Source organism: Muntiacus reevesi, chromosome 7 (genome assembly GCF_963930625.1).
Source record: "Muntiacus reevesi chromosome 7, mMunRee1.1, whole genome shotgun sequence".
NCBI classification, from domain to species: domain Eukaryota; kingdom Metazoa; phylum Chordata; class Mammalia; order Artiodactyla; family Cervidae; genus Muntiacus; species Muntiacus reevesi.
Genome location: NC_089255.1, coordinates 38,560,245 through 38,585,323, shown reverse-complemented (window position 1 = coordinate 38,585,323; position 25,079 = coordinate 38,560,245). Strand labels below are relative to the sequence as shown.

General features: G+C 32.9%; 1 protein-coding gene across 1 annotated transcript in view; it reads left to right on the top strand.

Moving 5' to 3' along the window:
* The window catches only part of MDGA2 (MAM domain containing glycosylphosphatidylinositol anchor 2), an 854,840-nt gene extending 834,004 nt beyond the window's left edge, over nt 1-20,836 (top strand). The window contains exons 15-17 of the mRNA XM_065940680.1: nt 5,369-5,499; nt 16,109-16,214; nt 18,884-20,836. Coding sequence (XP_065796752.1) covers nt 5,369-5,499; nt 16,109-16,214; nt 18,884-18,972 — 326 coding nt within the window. The 3' untranslated portion in view covers nt 18,973-20,836. The remainder of the gene's footprint in view (nt 1-5,368; nt 5,500-16,108; nt 16,215-18,883) is intronic.
* Nucleotides 20,837-25,079: the final 4,243 nt, after the last annotated feature.

The window sequence follows — 25,079 nt, the reverse complement described above, 5'->3', positions numbered from 1 at the left end:
ATTGAATAGCACCATAAATAACTCCAAAACTCAGGTCACAGCTCATGAGATATTACAGCATTATTGTACAGCATTTATTGACTGTAATCCTTAAGCGTGAGATAAACAGATGTGTCCTAACTCTGGCCCCTGACTCTTAAAGACTGGTGACCAAAAGGTAAGAAATAGGAAACCCAGAAGAAAAACACAGTTAATTTTTGCTTACCAACTTCAAACTTGTTTCATGCACTACATAACATTTGAAAATCCGTGGGGATGATTAAATTCACACCTATTGATATCTGGTGCTTACCAAAGTATAAACACCCTGCCTCTGAGGATTTAAAGTTACTTTTAAAGGGTATTAACACAATCCATTATATTCACTTTGGAATTTTCTTACTATAATACTATAATAATAGGCTGAATCAGCTTTGCTGAATCAAATTTCTCTTGAATAGTTTTATTCTGTTTCTCAAGTCCTCACTTTGTTGACCAAGATGATCTGGACATAAATTTAAGTAACTTCTGGTACTGAATTCCCTTTTATCATTTGTCTATTAATAGTAATTTTGTCATCAGCTCTAAAATAGACTAGTGAATCAATAATTTGTCTTTATTGATTTGGATAATGGAATAGACATTTAAATTATAATATATTTGTAAGAACTTATTTAAATCAATTATATTTCTAGTGTCTTTTTTTTATAACGCAAGTAATACTTGCTTTTAAATAAAACCTAGCCATAAAATCTATTCAAAAACTAATTCAAAATCTAGTATAATTCAGACCTGGCCTCTTTAGACCTAAGAAAAGTCTTTTTCACATAGTACACATTTAATAGATGTAAATAGAAATAATCAAAGTTTGAGTTTATATTACATAGGTAAAAATAAAATGTTAATAAAATAGTAAACATGATCACAGGCAAAGCATATTCTCTGAGATAAAATACATTCAATGCTAATATAATAATTTTATTATTGATCTAAGAGTGGTAAGTCATATCTATTAATATCTATATTATTTCAAAAGTATGTATTTTTGTAAGTAAATTATAAAAGACATAGAGTAAACAGTGCTTGATTAGCCTAATTAAATGAATAGATTTAAAAAGGATAGCATCATTTTATTAACATTTAAGATATATTTCTGTATACTGATTTGGTGACAGAATTGATTCCTCTCACTGCAATCAAAATAGCAGGCCATGCTACCGAGAGAAATAAACCTTTGTATAAAATGTTATTTCACTCACTGCCATCTATTTACATTAGCACTTCATTTACTAACGTATCCAGTGGTAATTTTTTAATGTATGGAAAAACTTGAACTGAATTGGTAGTTTAGAGGGAGCATCTTTCATTTTTTTACATGCAAGCTATTGAAAGACCTCTACTGGGTAAAAAATCTAAGGTGATACATTTAAGAAATACAAAAAAAATTAATGTAAGATAACTGATACTTTCCTTTCTGGAAAATCAATGCAGTTTAAGTAGAAATCAGTAGAAATGATCTTAATTCACCACAGTTATCACTGTTGCAGCTAGAGGCAGGCCATGGAATTGACAAGCAGTCCTTTCCTGTTTAATCGTCACACAGACTATTTCACTACATAATTTTCAAAAGGTATTTGTTACATAACACTTTGTTCATCCAGTGACAACAGGTTCAAAAAATTATTATCACTTTAATGTTTAACACAGTTTATTTTTATTTGGGCATGATTTCCTTGGGAGCCCTCCCCATTGTGGATTCATGTTTAAAAATAGAATGCAATTCCACCACACAGAAATATGTGCTGTGCTGACTTTTCCATTTTGTATAAGATTGCATATCTGATGCACAAGCGACCACCAACAGCCAGCAGGGAAAACTGAGCCTCACTGAGAGTCTAGCGAAGATGGATTTAGAAAGCTACTCCCTGTTACAACAGCTCACCAAGTGTAGGGGGAAAACCCAGAAAATTCAACCCTTAAAAGGCTCAAAGGTACAAATGCTTTTCCATTTATTCTCGATTGTTGACTCATTATATAGCAGTGAAACCTCACATGCACCTGGGCTATCGCTTTAAATTTTAGAGGAGGAGCTAACAATCCACATCCATGCGGTGCATATAAAAGAAGCCCCACTTGTGGTTTTAGGGAAAATGCCACAGGATTACTTAGAACTATTTAAAAAGAATAAAGAGGAAGAAGATAAAAAAGAGAGAAAGAGAAAATCAGGCTTGATCCCACAGTATAAAAACAGGCTAACATGTCCACAGTAAAATAAGCACATATTGTCAAAGAAGAATTACTGACAATTTATATTTTCAAGAAAGTGTAAAATGAACTGTATGAAACAAAAAAAGATAAGAATGATACAACAGTGGAACAAGAAAAGAAGGAATTAGATAAATGACCAAAATAAAGGGGAATTTGATAAGATCAGAAAAGAATGTAACATCAGAAATAATACAGCTGGATCAAGATGATATTAGGAGCAGAAGGATAGAATCCAAATTGTGGAAAATGAATCAGTATTGTACTATGAAGGACAAGCCTGAGATTATTTCTTACACTAATGGAAAAAGATAGAAGATGATAGATTCTGAAGCAAAAAGTGAACATGCAACATGGAAAGATAAAACAAGAAAGAAAAGTGGTTAATATTATGCATAAACATAGATGCATTTCTTCTAAATACAATACTAGCAAATCCAATCAAACCTAGTAAGAAAATAGTAGTCTATTACCAAGTTATTCCTGTAGTATACTCATAGTTCAACATTAAGAAATGTATACTGATGTAATCTATTGCATTGAAAGAGAAATAAAGAGGTAGTATTTGATATCTCGATAGATAAAATATTCTGAAGATAATGTTTGAGACAATTTATGGTTTATATACTATAAGTAATTTTGGTTTCCACAAAAAACTTATGCTAGTTACTCTCATCATCATTTACCAGATGAGGAAATTAAGGCAGAGAGATTAAGAGACCACATCAAGCTAGAAAGTGAAAGTTATGATGTAAAGAATGCAATATTTTTATTGTTTAAAAATTAGGTGTTCATATTTATTCATTTGTGTCTAATATGAATACAGGTGGTCTTATGAATAAATAATTAGGCAAATTGCTCTAAAAATCTGAAGGGTAAATTACTTTATAACATGTAATTGTACATAAGCTGTGCTCATCTCACACGCTAGCAAGGTGGTGCTAAAGATCCTTCAAGGTAGCCTTCAACAGTACCTGAACTGAAAACTTCCAGATATACAAGCTGGATTTAGAAAAGGCAGAGGAACAAGAGATCAAATTGCCAAGATCCATTGGATCACTGAAAAAGCAAGGGAATTCTAGAAAAACATCTACTTCTGCTTCATTAACTATGTTAAAATCTTTGACTGTGTGGATCACAAAAAAACTGGAAAATTCTTAGAGATGGGAATACCAGACCACCTTACCTACCTCCTCAGAAACACGTATGCAGGCCAAAAAGCAACTGTTAGAACTGGACACAGAACAACAGACTGGTTCCAAATTGGAAAAGGAGTACTTCAAGGCTGTATATGTTACCCTGCTTATTTAACTTCTATGCAGAGGATATCATGAAAAAAGCCAGGCTGGATGAAGTGCAATCTGGAATCAAGATAGCCAAGATAAATATCAGTCACCTCAGATATGCAGATGACATCACCCTAATGGCAGAAAGTGAAGAGGAACTTGATGAAGGTGAAAGAAGAGAGTGAAAAAACTGACTTAAAACTCAGCATTCAAAAAACTAAGATCATGGCATTGGGTTCCATCACTTCATAATAAATAGATGGGGGAAAAATGGAAACAGTAACAGACTTTATTTTCTTAGGTTCCAAAATCACTACAGATGGTGACTGCAGCCATGAAGTAAAAGACACTTGCTTCTTGGAAGAAAAACTATGACAAACCTAGACAGTGTATTAAAAAGCAGGGACATCACTTTGTCAGCAAAGCCATGGTTTTTCCAGTAGTGATATATGGATGTGATAATTGTACCATAAAGAGCCGACTCATTTGAAAAGACCTTGATGCTGGGAAAGATTGAAGGTAGGAGAAGAAGGGGATGACAGAGAATGAGATGTCTGGATAGCACCACCGACTCAATGGACATGAACTTGGGAAAACTCCAGGAGATAGTGAGGGACGCTGAGGCCTGCCATGTTCTGTATCTTGGCTGAACTGATACTTACACTATAACATATATTGATCAAATATTATTGACTCGTGCATTTAAAATGAATTTTATTGCATGTAAATTATACCTCAATAAAGCTGACTTTTTAAATTGCATCTATTAAAATACTGATTGCCTAGCATTAAGATACCAGATTTTAAAACTCAATGGGTTCAAATTCCACCTCTGCTATTTTCTTACTGTATGATATAGGCAAATTACTGAATCACTCTAAGTTTTCTTATCTATAACATGAGGATAACAGTATTAAGTAGTTCATAGAATTGTTGAGAGGATTCATTTCTTACCTGAAGTGTTCAACATGTCATATTATTATTATCATTATTGTTAGTACTATGTGCAGGACATGAGACTGTTGAGATACATCAAATCATGAGACAAAACCTGTTTTCATTTTCTCTTGAGACAGTTCTTTTAGGGAAAAAGAGATTTGGATGAAAAGTAAACTGAAAATGAACTGATACTGATGTTAACTGATGATAAAAAATTCATTAAACTTTGACCATTATAGTCAGTATATGATTGCATGCTATATTAGTTTTCTGTTGCCACTGTACAAAAACTACCACACACTTCATGACAAAGCAACCACACGTGTTATCTTAAAGTTCTAGAGAACAGAAATTTAAAATGAGTATAATGGAGCTCCAATCAAGATGTCGGCAGGGTTGCTGTCTTCTGAAGGCTCAAGGGGAGAATCTGTCTCTTTGTCATCTCTAGCTTCCAAAGGCCGCTTGCATTCAGCTTGTGGCTCCTTCATTCATTTTTAAATCCAGCAGTGTTGCATCTTCTCTTTCACATGACCTTCTCTCCTGTATCAAATCTCCGTCTTAGAAAAAAAGATATATGTGATTAAACATAGGACCCACTGAGATTATTTGAAATAATCTTCCTGTCTCAAAATTCTTAATTTAATCCTACCTGCAAAGTCTCTTTGCCATATAAGATAACATTCAGAGGTTCTAGAGATTAGGATGTGATCACCTCTGGAGACCTGCCATGTATGCCAAGTGTCCTAAGAGCAAGATTGGAAATGAGAGAGGAAGAGAAGAGCAGACACTGGAGTATTCCATGAAATTTCATTTTTAAAAGTTTACAAGTGCTCAGTTAAGGAGAAACAAGTATGAAGCCAAAATAAATACACAGAATAAAATTACATTGTTATTTTTAGGTGTTTTAAATGTCTATCTACGTTTGAAAGGACAGACAACCATAGAGAATCCACTGTGGTCTTCAAGTGGGAACAAAGGACAACGATGGAATGAGGCACACGTTAATATATATCCAATTACTTCATTTCAGGTAAGAAAAGAACAGTCATGTCTGTGGATAGATTGTTGCACCTGAGTATAATGTTAAAGGCAGAACTTGAGCAAAATTAGAAAAAGAGTGTGTAAAAATTCTGATATAAGCATCACAAAAATCACATGATTGTTTCCCTTTAGTTCTAAAAGCAGTGCTTAAAAGAGAAAATGCCCTTTTCTTTTATTAAGTAACATCTCTCAAGTAATATGTTTGAATAATGGTCTATCTGAATTCAAATGATTTGCCTGGAGAAAATGTAATCCATTTATATAAAATCATATGTGCATACTTTGTTCCTTGAAGACAAACAACATAGATTCTTATATAACAGAAGCTGGGTAATCAATTCTTAATCTGAATTTTACTAATGGAATTTTGTATGCTTTAACAAAATGTGTCTCTTTGTCATTTTAGTAATTTATTATTTTGATTTTCAATATCAGAGAACTTTAAACAAATTGCTTTTATTTGTTTTGATGTAGAAAAGAAAGGCTTAGATAGGATTAAGAGAAAGAACTAATTGCAAATATATAATAAATATTTTAGCAATTATAGTAATGGTCATCATGGCTTGAAACAATTTATCATGAAACTGTTTTAATGTAGAAAATAATGTAGTTTACTGATTTTAATAACTTTATATAATATATGTGTTTTATATACTCAGGTTGAGGGGTTTTTTTTTTCATACTGGGGAGTTCTTAATTGCATTTTATGGCATTTAGTAAGGGTATGGAAATTCAGACAGTGTCAGTTATGCTAATTTTTAATTGGTGGAACACTGTTTTTTGGTAACCTAATCTATAAAGTTGTAATGATTTTGATTTAGAAATTGTATTTCTGTAACTTACCAAGATGATAAAATGCATTGAGTTGTTCACTCTGGTAAAGAACAATGGAGCAAGTCTAGTTGATTATCTAAAAATACATAAAAACAACTCAAATCATAGATTCTAATAATTTTTTCTATGAAAAAGAATAAAATAGTAAAAATGGAATACATGGCAGCATATTATTAAACCAAATTAAACTTGGGAAGATAGAACTCCAAAGCATTACTGATAGAAGTAACCTTAATATTAAAATGTGCATACCTCTATAGGCATCAAAAAAATCTTTCTAAAAAGACATATTTTTGCTTTCTATATCACTGCCTTAATTAACACAAAATTATTAAATCAAATGTATGTACAGTAAGCATTTAAGTAATAGTTATATTAATGTTTCCTTCAGAATAATTCCTTATTGCTATAGACATCAATTTAGTCAATATTTATTGAGCACCTCCAAGATAGGCTTCCCTGGTGGCTCAGTGGTAAATAATCTGCCTACAATGCAGGAGACTTGGGTTCGATCCCTGGGTTGGGAAGATCCCCTAAAAAAAGGGAGGGGGGATCGGGATGGGGAATACATGTAACTCCATGGCTGATTCATGTCAATGTATGACAAAACTCACTACAATATTGTAAAGTAATTAGCCTCCAACTAATAAAAATAAATGAAAAAAAAAGAAATGGCAACCCACTCCAATATTCTTGCTTAGGAAATCCCAGGGACAGAGGAACCTGGCAGGCTACAGTCCATAGGGTTGCAAGGTCAGAGATGACTAAGCGATTAAACCACCACCACCACACCTTCAGGACAATCATTTATTGTCACAGACAACAATTCAATATTTATTGAGCTAGTACTGTATGTCAGGCACATTGCTAGGCATGAAGATTTAATAATAATTGTTTACTTAAGATTGGTGGGAATACATATCTAAACACATGCATTACATAATGTAATAATGTCAGTAACAAAATGTGCAGAAGTTTCTATAGGCACACATAATGAACAAGAAGAGTATGGAGAAGCAAGAGGCGCCTGTAGCATGGGGTGAGACCTGAACTGAAGAGAAGGATTGCAACTCAGAAAAGGGGCTAATATTAATATTGATGCAAAGTTCAGAGTAAATAAATATGCAGGTCATATATCACAGGATTTGTCAGAGAAACATAGAGATGTTTATCTGGAATTTGGAATATAAAAATAAAGACTGGTGTGAGATGACATTAAGGAACCTCAAGAGCACAGGCACTGAGGAGTCATGGAAAATTTTACTCAGGCGATGGGATGGATGATGCATCACTTAGGTGGTTGTATGGAAGGTGATTCAAGGAGGTAAAATTGGGCCAGCAAACCAGTTAGGACCGTTATAAAATTCACATAAGGGATATTGAAGATACAAACTAGGGAAGTGGTACAAAGAAAAGAGGATAATTTCAAGATATACTTGGGTATAAAAACTAGCAGAACATTTTTATGTTGGGAATTTGGAAAGTAACCATGAATGACCAAGAAATTTCTAACTAGAGAATATTGAGTAATTCCTGTTATTTTACCCATTACCTTAAATAACAAAGAGAGGAAAACAGAAAAGATACTGGGATGATTACAGTTATTTCTATTCTGGACATTAATATAACACGCCTGTGGAATGTCCTCTTAACGATGTGCAGAGGGCTATTGTATATATTTTTCTGAAACTTTGAGGACAAACGTGTGTAAGTCATTAGGCTTTATGTGTTGCCTGAAACTATGGGAATGATTGATATTTCCAAGGAAAAGTGTACATGTGTGAACAGTTATTAAAGACAGTGGAACCACATAGAACACAAACCAATCATTAACAATAAACTGTGGAAGAACAGCTTGATCCTAAGTAGTATTTTTTAGAGTTACAAGGAAGAAGATCCAGGAAAGTTTGACGCCCACAGAATTTGAAGACTGTGATTCTCAAACTGGAAAGCAGGTCAAGTCCAGACGACTGGTCCTTAGAGAGAGTTCCCACTTAATAAATGCATAAGGTGGTAAGGAAATTAGGAAACCACCATCTTATCTAAAATTATTTCACTATTCATAATAAATTGTCTTCACAGTCACTAATCATTTCTTTTGCAATATCTAATCTACTTTCAGGGGCTTCCCAAGTGGTGCTAGTGGTAAAAGAACCCACCCACCAATGCAGGAGACATAAGAGACCTAAGTTCAATCCCTGGGTTGGGAAGATTCCCTGGAGACGGAAATGACAGCTCACTCCAGTATTCTTGCCTAGAGAATCCCATGAACAGAGGAGCCTGGCAAGCTCCAGTCCATGCACAGAACTGTGTCTTAGCACACACAAAATCTACTTTTAACTCTATTCAGAGTATTTTTCATCTTAGCTATTATACTTTCCACCTCTTTAAATTCAGTTTGAGTCTTTTTACAAAATACTTTTCATATCTTAAGTTCATGTTTTGAGCATATTAAAACCACTTATAGTAACTAATTTCTGCTAATGATATCATCTGTGCCAGTTTTTGGTTGGTTTTGATTGATGTTCTCTCATCTTTACAAGTCATTATTTTCTTGCTTCCTTATGTGTCTGGTAGTCTGATTGGGTGTCAGGCATTGTAAATTTTACCTTGATAGGTGCTGAATTTTTTTTTTTTTTTTGAGTTTATTTGTGGATGTAGCTTTTTTTCCCCCCAAGATTTACTTTGCTTTTGGCTCTGCTGGGTCTTTTTTGCTGTACGTGGGCTTTCCCTAATTGCAGAGAGCAGGGCCTCCTCTCTAGTTGTAAGCAGTGTGCAGGCTTCTCATTGCTGTGGCTTCTCTTGTTGCAGAGCACAGGCTTCAGGCAAACTGACTCAGTAGTTGTGGCCAAGGAGCTTAGTTGCTCCACAGCATGAGGGATCTTCCTGGATCAGGGATCGAACCCTTGTCCCCTGCATTTACAGGTGGATTCTTAACCACTGAGCCACCAGGGAAAGCTCTGTGGGTGTAGTGTAGTTATTAATACTCAGAAAAGTTCTGATAATTTTTGTTCTTGCTGTCAAGATTTGTTAGGTGAGATTAGAATAGTCTTTGATTGTTTCTCAGTACCGAGGCAAAAATCTTCTGAGTACTCTACCCAATGCCCCATGAATAATGAGATTTTTCCAAGTCCTGTATTAGCTGGACACTGTTCCCTTAAATGCATCGCTCTGGGCCTTTCCCAGCCTTAGGTAGTTTTCTTTCATTCGAGTCCCAATCAGGATTTTGCTGAGAACTTCAGGGGCTTCCTCTGCAGATGTCTCTTTCTCTCCAGTTCTTTCTTGGCTGGTTTTCTATCCTATATACTCTAGTTGCCTTGGACTCTCAGATCTCTCTCTTCAACCCAGATTTTCTAGTAGGCTCTACCTTTGTTCTGCTTTCTTCATAATCTATAAATTCTGTATAGGGCAGTCATAGAGCAAACTTTGTTTGACTTCTATCACTCAGTGTTCACTGTTCTTCATTACCTGGTGTGGTCTAGTGTTCTCAATACCATTGTTTCAACATTTTTGTCAAGTTCTTTGGCTGTTTCAGTGGGGAGGATAACTCTGGTTTCTGTTACTCTATCCTGGAGGGAAGCCAATCAAAAAATGAAGATTTTGAATCAATGAATTTCTAAGCTATTTAAATTACTAACGAGAAATGAAGATAAGTTAAATATTTTTTATATTAGATCTCTAGGTTCTCCTATCTCCAAGATATTTAAAGGTCTATTGGCTAAGGATTGCATCACTTCATAAATTTTGATTGTTCAAGGAAACACAACTGTGGCATCCTACTCCATTTTTTTAAAATTTAATTTTGTTTTCAAGTTTCTTGTTGCTGTCAACTTTTTTTCTAACTATTTTTTTCCTCAAAATTCATTTATAAACTATCAAGCTTCTCAAAAATCTTTGGTGTGTGATGCCTACCAGAAAAGCATGGCATAAAAAAAGTATGAAATATATTGCCGTATAAATTGTGAGAAGTTTTAATATTATTCAAATGTAGATTTGTGCCATCCAAGGATGTCTTTAATTCAAGTGCATAGGGTTTCTCTTACCTCTTGGAATTTTAAATGAATAATAAGTGATTCTGAGCCTCTGTTAACATTGACACATTTTATGTTTTATTTGTTAGGAGTTTGTATACATTCAAATTAGTTTGATCATAAACTCTTAAAAAAATCCACCACTTGCCAAGTACTTTGTCTAAGTCTGTAATATATTTGCTTAGCTGACAATAACATTATTGTGTAGTACTTTTCCAGGCAAATAGAAATTTTCTGCTACTGAAATTTCTTTGGGGCTCTTTTTCTAGAATTAATTTAGCATGATCAGTGCTTGTAATGAAAATATATTTATATTCAGAAGGATTAGGGGGAAAAGTTTCTAAAAAGTAAAATTAATACAGTGTTGTTCTTACAGTGTCCCTTTTGTTTTATATCCTACACCTAGGAAAATATTTAACTGCCTTTTTTAATCCTTTACTTCTTTCACAGTACATTTCAGACATTTTCTGAGGGAAAAGTATAGAGACATTATGAGACTGACTTTACATTTTCTAAGTCACAGGCAAAAAGAATTCTGGAGATTTTCTATTCTAATACTCTCATTTAAAAATTTGGAAGTAGGCTTTGAGACAATTTATCTTAAATCACACAAATCCTTAACGTTAAAAAGGGGTTGGAAAAGAGATTATAATGCTCTCATCACATCATTCTGCTTTTATATTTATCTAAGAATAATAACAATCCAGAAAATGTTGTCCTTAGTAGACATTGCATGCTTGTGTAGATATATATCTGACATTTTAAGCCAAATTCAAGGGCAGTTATAGACATGATGATGGCTCCTGAAGTAACTAACAATTGAAAACATTTTCTAATTGCAGTTTGATAGTGCCATCCAGTTCTTTCTGTTTTGGCCAGCAGTCAAAATCTCATGTTATTATTTGAGATTAGAAGCTTTGACAACCAACTGACATTTATCCAGCAAGTTGGACTGGCAGAGTCTTGAGAAGTTACACTCAGTGTTAATATTTATGTAGTTTCTTTAAAAAAAAATCTGAAAATAAAAAATCAATATTTAGGCTACCCACCTGTTTATTATGTTGCCATTGTTATTGTTCAGCTGCCCAGTCCTGTCGGACCCTTTGCGACCCCGTGGACTGCAGCATGCCAGACCCCCTGTCCTGTACTGTTTATTATGTTACCTCTCTTCACATCTCTTCTGTATTAGTTATTCAATGGTTCTCCTGCTCTTTGCACATAAGAAGTGGGGAAAGGCCATACTCCCATCTGCGATGGCCCACACTCTATGGAGTGTGTTTCTGAATCTGAATAAATCTACATGTTACCTATAAAAAGGGGGGGGGGGGGAGGATAGTCTAATTATTTGCTGAACCAGTAATAAAATGAAGGTAAAATTATTAATGTTAATAGCTCTTTTCAAATTTATTCACATCCTGAAGTTTTTCCAAGTGATGTACACTGTCAGTTTTCAAACTGCATTCCAAGTCTTTGACTTAGCCTTAGCAGTAATGATCAGAACCAATATATCTCATCAGAAAGAAAACATTTGCAGAAGGCACCATTGATGTTGAGGTCAGATCATCAGAACTGTGTTGTAATCTTTGACTCCCCATCTGCTTTTACTCATTAATGCTACATGTAGCTCTTCCTACTCTTCTGAGAAATTATATTTGAACATCAGCTCTAATAGCATCATCTGTATTTTCCTACATATTGACATCTCTATCTTTATGCTTTAAAGCATTATAAATAAATGTAAGAAACTATCAATTGATGAATTAAATTAATTTTATGTAGTGTAGTTCTAATACAGAAATTCACATATATTTTTTTTAAACTCCCACTAGCATTTACTCACTAGGAATTAATTTTCTGATCATGCAGTATTTCTTGCATATTAAGTATGCTGAATTGCATGCACACACTTTGAAAATATTACCATTTTAAATTTGTCACTTCAGTTAAGGGAAACCATTTTAAATAAGATCAGTGTGATTGTGTGAAGAACAGGCTCAGTAATTTGAACCCTCTTTCAGGAGACCTAAACGTCAACATTCTCTCCCTGAGAATCTAGATGCCATTAATTCTTTCTTGAAGGCAATTAAGCCAAATGTGTCAGAAGTATTGAAGAGGAAAGGAACATAATCTTATCCTTGTAATGTAATAGTAGTCAGAATCATGATGGTACTTAATTAAAATGTGACATAATTTAGCCTATTAAATTAGAGAGCATTTCTTCTCTGAGTGAATATAATTCAGACTTTTTTCATTGCATACAGATCATATCTTCCAAGTTGAGGCACATCATATTATAATGGACTATTATAGTTTCTCATCTTTGTGTTTAAGGAAAAAAGATTTTTGTCACCAAGGATTTATTTTTAAAAGCACTTGAAAGTTTGGCCAAGGTACATTATTTAAATTTAATACATATACATTTTATCTCTGTTATCTATCTCATAGTCAAAAACAATATAAAGGAGAAAGTATCCCTCTAGGTCTTCATCTCAAAGCCATTTATAAGTCTATTATAATCTATGTGTCATAATCATTCAGATAGCATTGTAGTTGGTGTTCAGAGCATAAAGAGAATAACGTAATAAATATTTCTTTGTGAGAGTCCAGTGAGTTAAAAGACAATCTATATCTTCCTAATAACAAAGCTGCTATGAAAATTAAAGGAAGCAAATGAATACACTGCACAGTATATTTTTCTTTCTTTTTGTCCAAACAGGACCATCAGGAAGGTTACAATATTTCTCTAGCCTGTTGGATTGGATCTCCCTATCATCACAAGATTTCAAATAAATATTAAAAGTACCAGTGATAACTGTGCCAAGAGTTTGATCATCAAGAGTTACTTTTATCATCCCAGTAATAACTTCTACTAATTCTCTGATTTTTTTTTTTCCACACAATAGCTAAAATGCTGCTACACTTATATGGAAAGTAATCAACTTTATTCGGAGACAAACTGTATCATCTATGGTTGTACAGATAAATGTAAACAATAAGTTTACAAATCAGTTTTTACTACTTCATTTAGGATCACCATGAAGTATTCCTATAAAAGAATGTTCTAGATAGAGGTAGTCCTCTGGGCATATGACAATTCAACTTTTGCTGATTTGTATTTCTGCTGTTCATCCCACTACACACTTGTGGTCAACAGTGCCAGTAGGCAAGCAGCACACATATTAAAAGACATCAGTCAATCTACTCCCTGACATTTACCATAAAAGGCTCCCATCACCCCCTCTCAATCTGACCAGACTAGAAGGGCGGCAGCGTCCTTCACAGCCTTGCTGCTTGAAGCTTTGTTTTTAGCACAAGCCTAGGTTCAATCTTGTGTTTTTGCTCAAGCTGCACAGGGAGGCAGAAAGAGGGGAAGAAAAAGAAAATTAATAGGAAAAATAGAAGGGTTTAATACTTTAAACTCAGTAACAGAAGTTATGAAATGCTTTGAGCAATGGCAAGATCATTCTTTTACTGAAAGGTAGAGTCTGGCTGCTCACTGCTTAAAAGTCAGTATAAGGCCAGGTTGGTGGAAAGGAAAGTTTGCAAATACATCCTTGTTCATGCTTCCTTCCAGGATTAAAATTTGACTGGGAGGCAGAAATCTACACTTTCTTCCATTCAATCTTTAAAATACATGCATAAAAGAAAAAATTGTGATGACAACATCCTACTTCTATTTAGTATAGTATTTGTCTTGGGGGCAAAGTGGAAAATATTTGATTTTGTGGAATCAGACTCATAATAGCATGAATTTTGAGTTCTGACTTTCTCCAAGATAATATCCCATTCATGTTGTTATCTTCAGGAGAGAAGACTCAGCATCACATGACTGAAACTAAGAAGGGGGTGGGAATAACCATTGATTTACTCTTAACATTGATTCTTTACAGGTAAGCAGCACATATTAAAAAAAAGAGAGAGAAAAGGAAAAAAGCCCCATTACTTAAAACCCATGGTTAGGATAAAGGCAGTACTTTTTCACAGATAGATAGATTGCTGATAGGGGCAATTTAAAATGATCCTGAAGAGCCATGTGTTCCAAATACTTGTGTATAATAATTATGTGAAATATATTCATTTCAGCCTTGTTCAGAATAACTGAAAATAATTTTATTGTCTAGCAATAAAAATACATAGTGATTAAATAAATTTTGTTCTACCAATAACATGGACTATTCTGCCGCCATTAAAATGACTTCTCCTTTCCCATAGTCAGTGATTTTGAATTTTTATACCATTGATTTTTATTTAAATCTTGTCTCTTGTAATTTAAATAGTCCTCTGAGGGTTTTTTAGCCACTACCCAGATATCTTCCAAAACCCCACCCTAAGTCAAATGCAAATTATCATTCCCAGGCAGCCAAACTAAGGCTTCCATCATGATTCTGTCTGAGGATGGAGCATTTATACACTGCCAACTCAGTTCTAAATATTTTAACTCTGGTCTGCCATTTTATTTTGGCCTCAGTGATAAAAGGCAAATTGAATGCTTTTCAAAGAAATGGCTTGGACACTATTAACATATAATGCTTATCTCAAAGGTAAGCAAGAAATCCTCTCCATATCTAATTTAATTCTAAATTAAATGTAATAATAATATAATAAAAAATTTCTCAAATCTTTTTATCCTATAAAATCATGAAACTTATCCTCATTCTTATGCACCAAATTTAAGTAGGGGAAGGAAAGTCCTCAGAAAAATCACCACAAATTTACCTTTAAGCAGTCATATTAAACACTCTAAGATAAGACAGAAACAAAAATTTTTATATTCATAAAAATAGACTTTTGTTGTAATTTGTTGCAATGAAATAAGATTAGAGATTGTATTAAATTACACACATTAGTTTGATGTTGAACATAGCTCTTTATTAAGCTAATTTTTCTTCAGAAAAAACAAACTAGGTATTTCATTTTGGTACATAGAATTTTTTCTGCGAATATAGTCACTAGGTGCATAGGTTAGTTTTTCTACCAAAAGGATACTGGAAGCAAGGAGAATTTGTGAGACAAGACAGGAAGTTTACAGTCTTATGTCTACAAAAATGAAATAAAAAATTGTTAATTGTCCTTATATTGACTTTGTATCCAGAATTTAGCAATAAATGTAGATTGATTTCATTCATCTATTCTTTCAACACTAATGTCTTAAGACTTAGTGATATCCACTGTTCTAGATACTGGAAGTTTGAAGATCTGCCACTAAACCCGTAAATATCTTCAAAAACAATAAATATCTTTAAAAACAAAGCATATGGGGAATATAATTAACTTATTCACTGTGTACACACTTGTTATGGGCTTCAGTAAGCATAGTACTGTCACAATGAACCTGGAACTGATTCATCCATAAAATGTATCTTTAATAGAAAGCCAGTGTTATGAGATATGTTTAGAGAACATTGGAGGGAATCAATTTCAGAGAAAAAAAATTTCCTTACCCTTGAAAACAAAAAGTGATATGATTTGTTTTCTGTAGCTGTTTTTATTCTATTATTCACTTAGGTTTAGTTTTGTTTTAAAATTAACAAGGAGCTTATAAAATGGAAAACTGCTATACAAGGAAGATCTTATTATTGGTTTTGTTGAGAAAGTTTCTTTGCAAGCAAGAATTCTGAAGACCACCAATAATAAATAATACCAGGATTTTAGGTTTGGCTCCTCTATTTCTCAATAAAAATTCATCTGCTAATCAAAGTTCTACATTTAGGTTTGTTTCATTCATATTTGTAGCTCATTTTTGAAGGTATTCGAGGTCCTGGCATAGAAGGTGACATTGCCATTGATGACGTATCAATTGCAGAAGGAGAATGTGCGAAACAAGACCTAACGACTAAGAGTAAGTGTCTCTTCTTGGATCTGTTGGTGTGATGTTAAAGTAAAGTAATGACTATTAGGCTAATATGGTCTAATTGCTAAAATGAATTTATTTTTAATTTGTTTATTCAAAAATTTCCTATGCATGAAACTCATAAAATTTCAAACATATTTTAAAATCAAATTATTAAATCCAGTGGTAGACACTAGACCTTAATTATTTGACCCAAAATAAAAGTAATTTTGATTTTGGTTCATATAAGGCAAGCACAGTTTGATTTTTAATTAAGGTTTTTAAATATTTTTTGTTTATATTATTACTTTCAGAGGATTTGTTAACTATTATTAAAATATCTGGCTAATTCAAATAATCAACTTACATTTATATAGCCATGGCTATTTTTATTCCCCCGAGTTTATGAATGTATTTTCTAGGTCTAACTTTTGCCAACTATTTTAACAGATTCAATCTTGTGCTGAGTTTTAGTATATATGTATTAAGTAATGGAGTAGCCTATTTTTTTCCTGGTATGATTAATCTCCTACGTGCATCACAATCTTGTTTAGTAATTTGGTTTCACTATTTATTCTGGGTTGAGTATTATGATATAATGATATCTTCAAATTGTATTTTTTCACCAAAAATTCATTTTTAGTAAAAGAGGTTTATATAGAAAATTACAAATAATGCAAAAAGTATCAGAGTTATGTGTTGGGCTGTTGCTTTAAAATCCTCATTATATTATTCATGTGAAGTTGAGAAATTTAAAATTATTCTTATGAAAAATTCCTCCAATTGAAGGATTTTCATAGAGCCATCTGGAATCTTTAATTTTGTGGTTATTTAAAGAGGTATCAAACTAAATATATATAAATAAATCATCAATGATTTAACACTTACAAAAAGAGCATGAAAATCCACTTTGTGTAAGTCTAGAGCAAATCAGTCTTTGTTAATTGAGTATATTTGGTGAGAAATTATATCAGTCTGGATGTTGAGAGTCAAATTTATACAACTGTACACTGATTGCTCATAAAAACTGAATTGACTCCATTTTTGAACATTGTTAAGAGACAAAAATTAAGATTGTCTACAACAATGAGCCATTTTGCTCATTTTTTTCACCTTCTTGTCATTACACTTAACATTTCAAGTAACAATTTTAGTAAAAATTTCTCCTTGTGTCTGGCTAATTTTGCTTTAGAAAACCAGTAGTTGAATCCAAATAAAGTAGGTTTATCAAATACACAGAAAAGCAAGCATTCTTCTTAGAGGGAAAAGAGATTTCTTTTGAATTTCACAACATGGATCCACAACAGTAACATTATATTAACTGAAGATAGTTACCATTTTATACAGAAATCTTACATTTTGATAATTAAATCACTGAAAATTATTATAAATCAAATACACTTTCCAAATGAGGAAAGCAAGAGAACATAATTTACTCTCCCAAAAGGAGAAAGGAGAAATGCAGCCACAATGAAATGACCATGAAAACCCATAGGCACTTTATTATTATATGATGGAACAGTTTCATAATCAGTTTTCTTCTAAACTACTAAATCCAGAAAAATATGTGACTATTTTAAGTAAGATATCTATATTTATTGGCGGCATCTTTATTTAGCCTCTGTAAATCAGAGAAGATAAATCTAATTGAATGAAAAAATTTCTTTGCTATGAGATAATATTCTGTTACATTTGTTTCTCTTTAACTATCACTTTTTAAGTTCACTTTGATGAAAACTGTTGGATGAATATTAACCTTATGTTAATTTTTAAGTGCAAACCAGCTTGGAGGCCAAAGGCCTCTTCCTAATTGCTCAGGCTCCCAACCCCTCTCCAGTAGTAAATGTAGCACTCTAGCCACGCTATCAAAAGTTGAGATTGTGTGTCTCTTTCTAACCCCAGCTCGCCCCTAGGTGAGACCCATTTTGTAACTTAAGACAGGTTAATGAATTATTGGGTTTGTCCTTGTTAGTCCTCCTAGGTAAACTACACATTCTAAGAGGTATCATCTGGATATGAAATTTACTTAAATTACAACTACAGGAGACATCTCAAGGCTGATCGGTAAAACAATTTTTAGTTAGAACAAACTTCATAGCACTTTAAAAAATTACACTAAGGAAAAAATTATTTACCTAATTTATAGATAATTGACTGATCTAAATATATATAATCCACTTTTTGCAGTAGTTAATTCCTTTACCCATAATAATCCCTACCTAGTTTTCATAGAGTAGATTTTCTCTCAGTGGGCTTTAAGCTTAAACTTCTCAGAAAACTTAAAAAAAAAAAGTTGACCTTTTAGATTTTTGAGAATTTTCTCTGTGTGCATGCCTTCATGTGGCCAACAAAACTCTGAGGTTGAGCTAAGCCACAAACTCATATAAATATCTTCTGAACAGGTTTTGTAGCATAGCATAGCATATCAATTCAAAAATCTGAAAATAGTTTAATTTTATCAAATTTCTAGGCATATATTCAAGTTATTTTCCTTTTCACTTGTCTGGAAATGAATCTGATAAATAAAACAAACCAAAACAAAACAGCAAATGCTTTCCAAAAATATCTTCTGTGTACTAAAATTGTTTTATTAGTTCACTAAAGTTGTATTGGTAGCTACATGGGGTACTTAGTCTCCTTTTCCATTTGTCTCTTGGCATTTATTTCCTTGTCTTTAGATTCCGTTGATGGTGCTGTTGGAATTTTAATACATATATGGCTTTTTCCGGTTATCGTCCTCATCTCTATCTTAAGTCCTCGAAGGTGACCTTTCCCTGGCAGAGGCTATAAAAGATTCACCAGGCACTAGCATGAAGAAAGAGTCTTTGTAAATGGACACTGAAAAAACAAACTACCAAAGATTCCTCCACTGACTACTGACTCAAAAATAAAATAATAAAAACAAATTTTTTTAAGCACTGGGGATAAAAAGACATCATGGAAATATAACTTATTCCGCACTACAAATAAAAGAAAATCTTGACCTGAGTAGAGAAGAGACCTTCAGGTGCTTCTATGGCTAAAAAGATTACAGCGTCATCTGGTCATCTGGTTGAACTCGGAAAAAATAAAAATAAAAAAAAAAAGAGCTATAGAAATCCTTGTCAAAGCACAAAGTCATGGCTGGTTTTGTTTCAAATGAATAGTTTGCTTGTTACTATGGAAACCTAATGGCCTGCCAACGAAAACCTCACTGTAAACAGGGTACGTGAAGAGCTGGCATTTATTTTCCTTTTGAGAAGGTTTTGCATAGAGAATTAAATAAATGTAGGCCCTTTTACCTTTGGTTGTTACCCTTCCTTGACAATAACCCGAACTCAGAATTATTTAAAACATTCTTCTTCCTCCCCACCTTATCCCTACCCCACCTTCCTTCTTATTTGTTTTCCTCCCATGGCTAAGCTAGATAACTGTATGCTGTCTCTTTGTGCATGCACTGCTATCCAGGATGGTAAACCTGGGCTTACACATCACACAGGCTTATTGGAGTTTGCTTGCGGCCACTTGAACACCCAAGCTCAGTCATCTGTTCCAACGAAGAAACCAAACCACCATCTTTTATAAATTGCCATGGAAACCAAGTGCCTTCAATGAGACAAGCCTGAATAATTTTCAACTCAGAAGCTTGCACTGCTAAGAGTGGTTTGTGTAAAACTATTTTATAAACAAACTACAGAGCCTAAATGTGCAAATTACAGGCAAGACAACAAAGCCGCTTCTGAAGAAGAAAGGACCGAAGCTGCTGCGTAAGCCCATGCAGACGAGATATTTGTTGTTTGACCTCCTAGACAGCCATGGCCTTTTGGCTTATTGTCCATTAGAAAATAACTTCCATTGAGACCAGACATGGGAGCAACACTTTTTTTCTTCCAGGTTATTAAATGGGTCAACCAGAACAAAAGGTTGTTAAGATAATAATTAGCGCAGAAGGTGGTAAAACACAAGCGTGATTTTTTACTCTAACCTCCATTTGAAGTGAAATTGGCCCTAGCTTTAGAGGGAACAAGAAAATGTCTGTGATTGCAGTGCATACAAACTCTACAGTGGAACTGGGCCTGAAAAATCTGGCTTTATTCTAAACACTGAGGGTAATATGCCTCTGCCCTTTAGTCAGACTCTGTGCAAATTGTGAAATATTATTTTATTATTTTGCCAAGATTAAAAAACACTTTTACAAAAAAACAAAAACCTGTAAAAATGATTTTGAGCTACCTGAGGACAAATCATACCTTTAACCAGCCAGTTTTCCAATGCATTGTAAATTTCACTTAAACCTGTTGGTTATGAAAATTTGAAGATCTTTTTCCTTAAATTATCTCAGCTTTTAACTTCATTTAAAAAGACTTTGTCTAAAGAAGAATACTATTATTATTATTATATGTTCTTTCAACACCCCAGGATTAAAAAACTGATTATGCAAGTAATTGGGATATAAGTATTAAATTATAACATTTGCAAATATTAATATAAAAAGCACAACAAAATGTAGTGGAAAAATGACAAAGCTTGATTTTTTTAAAAGAAAATTCTGTAGAAATGTTTGTGCAAATTCAGTAATTCAACTTAAAAGATAATTTTACAGCTATGTTCAATAAAGCCTCTTTCCAGGTAAGGTATGAAAAGCAGTATGTGTGTTTGTTGAACAATGTTCACTTATCACCAAAATGAGACTAGTTATACAATTTACTGGTTATGTTACCATGGGATAAATCTTCACTGCTTCATATACTGTAATGTCTGCAGGAAGAAATTCTGTTAGGGAATCTCTGATGCACTCTCCCTTATATGTAATACATGTTAAAAAAAAATCAAACTTTTGAAAGTAAAATATGAAACAAATATGAACTTGGAATTTAATGTGTATTTTCATAGTTAAGAAGGGGACCAGTCTGAATATTCCAGTAGTAATAGAATCGAGCTAACTCAAGTTCTTTAAATTAAGTAGAATAAACATATGAATTTAATAACATATTTGAACAGATCAGGCATATTGAACAAAATTTCAAAATTATAGTCACCTATCTATTTTATCAAACCAAAGAAATTAAACAATATTTGAGGCACTTAGCTTAATATTTACTAAATCTCCCTTCACCTTGACTTCCGTTTTATGTGGCAACTAACCACTTCTCTCCACTCTCCCATATTAGCGAATCATATTTTTTAATTGATTTTCTGCATATTCATTTCTGATAACATCAATAAAAATATTATAGATCAAAAGAGAGGCTTAGCTCATTGCACCTGGCCTTCTTTCCTTGATCTTTATTTGAGTGAAGCTTTTGCAAAAATCACAACAAAACAAAATCTACATTCAGAATATTTGGATATGTATATGTCCTTCCCAGAAAAAGAATCAAGTCTTTTCTCCTAAGTCACCCTGCACAAAGAAACTGCTGTCAGCAAAAGATACAGTTCTACTACTTAACATTCACAAAATACTAAAATCTTTCTATAACCTTTCACACAGTAAGAATACACAAGCCTTCACAAGTTCACAAGAACTGGCTGGTACTCCAAAAAGTAATTTTGATTAAATGAGAAATTGCAGATGAGTGCCAAAAACAAAAGAGTAATCAGAACTACAAATCAATCAACTTTATTGATATGGTAATAAAATATATAACTCAAATGGGTTCTAGATCGCTTATATAAACCAACAAACAGAATCAATGTTTTTCACTCAGAGCAAATGTTTAGTTGCTATAATTGAAAGGCAATGGATAAAAATGCAGAAATTTTTAAAAGGTTGGCATACAGGACCTGTAAATTGTGAGGTATTCCCTTCCTTAACATTAGTTATAATAATGACAACTTTAAAGCACTTAACCTGCTTACCAACTGCCTTCCTTTTCCTAATACTTTTGTATATGAGTTGAACTCTCCAATGTATTCCCCCTTTTCCTTTTTGATAACATTTTAAGTGTAATTGATGCCAGTGTTTCGTTGTTGTTGTTCTCTCATAGGAAGGCATTAGGCAATGGAGTTTTTAATTTCCTGGGAGACAGATTATATCATATAATCTACTGCCAGTAGTTGATCCTAATTAATAAGAAGCATTAATCTGTTTCATCAGTTCAAAGATGCTTGTCTCTCCACATTTTAACATCTCTGCAATCAGGCATATTTTAATTACAATTAGCAGCATTTCTGTGTAGTGATATATAAAATAAAAGTGCATCCTAAAAACAATGGCATCTTAGTTATTGAAATTCACCAAAGTTTCCAAAAGTTTCAAATCCTGCCCAGTGTTATTACTTTTCAATAGAAATAATAGCCATTTCATATTTGTAGGATTTATGTTACTTATTGAATACACATTACTTAAAAATAACATAACTTTTATTTTGTGCTTTTTAAAAATCTGAGTCTTCTCTTACATACATTATAATACAAACCTAGCCCTGCTTTCTTTTTCTTTTTTTCCTGCTACATATTTTTTAGTTCTATCATGAATTACAATATGCCACGTACCCCTGGATTAAAATGTTTTCTGTTCTTATGTGATTCATAGCACTTAATGCGTTAGAAGTTTGGCCTGCCATTAAATTTTCTTTCAGAGATTTGAAAAATGCATGGTGCATCACAATGTCATGTAATAGGCTAAACTAATGGTATTTCACTTCACCTACATCACAGCATCGACTTTGGCATGGCAATGAATTGTGATAATTACAATAATGAGAATTGCAAACCAGCTGGTCAGTCACATCATGTTAAAAATGGTAAAAAAAAAAAAATACCATTCTTTACTTTTATATTTTAAAATATGACAAAATATGAATGACAACTGTACTAAACTTTTCACCAAACATGCATTTTTATTTTAAAGACTTTATAATAAACTTATCTGTCAAAATGTGTAATTTGAAGAACAATTAATTTAGTTCCATACTTAAGACTGTATGAAACTGGCTGTGGTGTTTTTCATGATCAATTTTTGTTTGTTTTCATTAGTGAGTTGAAAGATACTAATAGACTACATAACCAGAGTTTGATAGAATGACTTCAAAGGATCTATTGAATGCATGTTCTTTATCAACAAACTTTTTTTTTAATGTGCCTTTCTAAGATCAGAGCCTCTCAACAGACATTTAAACTGGAACAAGTTTGTTCTGAATTCATTTTCTTCTTGGGTGATGGCTACTTCTTACTAATTGCTTCGTCTGCATCGCAACAAGGCAGAAGGTATACTCTTCTTGCAACTGGGTAGTTGATGTCAAGGAGGAGTTATTGCATTTTCTGTGAAAACAATAAAATCATAGGGTTCAATCCCAAGTTATTTCCTTTCCTATAATGCTCCCTTTGTGACTAACTGGCTTGATTAGTTTTCTTAGCGCTTATTTTTAAAAAGCAATGTCTCTGGCATTTTCTACTTCTACTTAGAAAAGCTACTGCAGAATGATCAGAACTTTTTTCCAAATATGGTATAAAAAGTTCTCTGCTGATATCCATAATATTTATAAGTAAATATGTATGTTATTACATAGAAAAAGTAAGACTTAAAAACTTGAAACTTTAATGTGAAATATGCCAATTCAGAATCAATCTATCATATGTATATGTCTGTTTGGAAACAGAAGTGAAAGTTAGGTTAGGGAGAGATAAATATTCCATATATTTGTATATGGACTACTTTATTGACATTAATATAAGGCTTAATAAATCATGATTGGTGATTTCATTACTCTGAATCTACATTGAGTATATTGGAATTAAGGAATTGGAATTCAAAATTTGAAAAAGTCAAGGCTTAAACTCTAGGTAGAAACTGAAATCGTTTTTCTTAAAGGAACATTTACAACTGATGAATTTGATTTCAATTGTACTAATTTTCCATAAGTTGAGTTTAAATGTAATCTTATTTTTAAATAAAGTGATGGGAAATTCTATGAAATAGGGATTAGCCTATTAGTTTCAGTTTGTTTTAGTATGGCTCTCAATTGTTGTCCTGGATTTCCAGGATACCATTTTTATTACTTGAGGCATCCGTATATTTAAATGTATACGTCAATAAAAAATATGCTGTGTTAAATTCATATCGAATATTAGTTACATTTTAGATCTCAAAGTTTAGATTTAACTTACTTTTCCTTTTGATATTTTCCTTCTGCTAATAGTTGCAGATAGCTGTATGTAATCTTCCCTTGGATTTTCTTTCAATAAATGAAATTATGTTAAATACTCTTCTAGTGTTTTGGGGAAATTTCTGCTGTTAATAAGCACTTAGGTTAGAAACAAAAAGATATTTAGAATAGCAATTATATTTTCAAATTAAGATGAAAATGCCATCATTTCTCTCACTATTGAATAGCTTTTATAGACTCAACACGCAGTGAAGCACAATTAGCCCATTAAAGATACGTGTTGATTTTTACATCCTTTCTGAGGGATCATTTATAAGATTGTGTTAAACAAGTAGGCACTAAAATTTTCCTGAATAAACTGTGATTTAAGATTGGTGGCTCCATTTAGTAACTGTGGGCAGAAGCATAACAGTATGGTATGTGAAATAACTGACTACAGATTAACAGCACTACTATTTTCCAGGAAGAAAGTTTTAATCACATATTTCATGGAGGCACTATAGGCTGAATGTAGGTCTTTCAAGGAAAAATATTAGTACTGCTTGACAATGATTTGAGTGAAACAAATTATAAGTGGAATCCTAAAACTTGCTTATTATTATTTCCCTGTTGCTTATTTAGCTTAGTTTTTTCCTTCATCTTTGGTGTTATAACTCTATATCCATTGAAACTTTGGATGTACTGCTAACAGTAATAGACCTATTAAGCATCCTCAGAAATCAACTACCTAATTGCTCCATAACTGCCTATTAAAGTACTGTTTATTCTTCATGAGCTGTTTTAATAG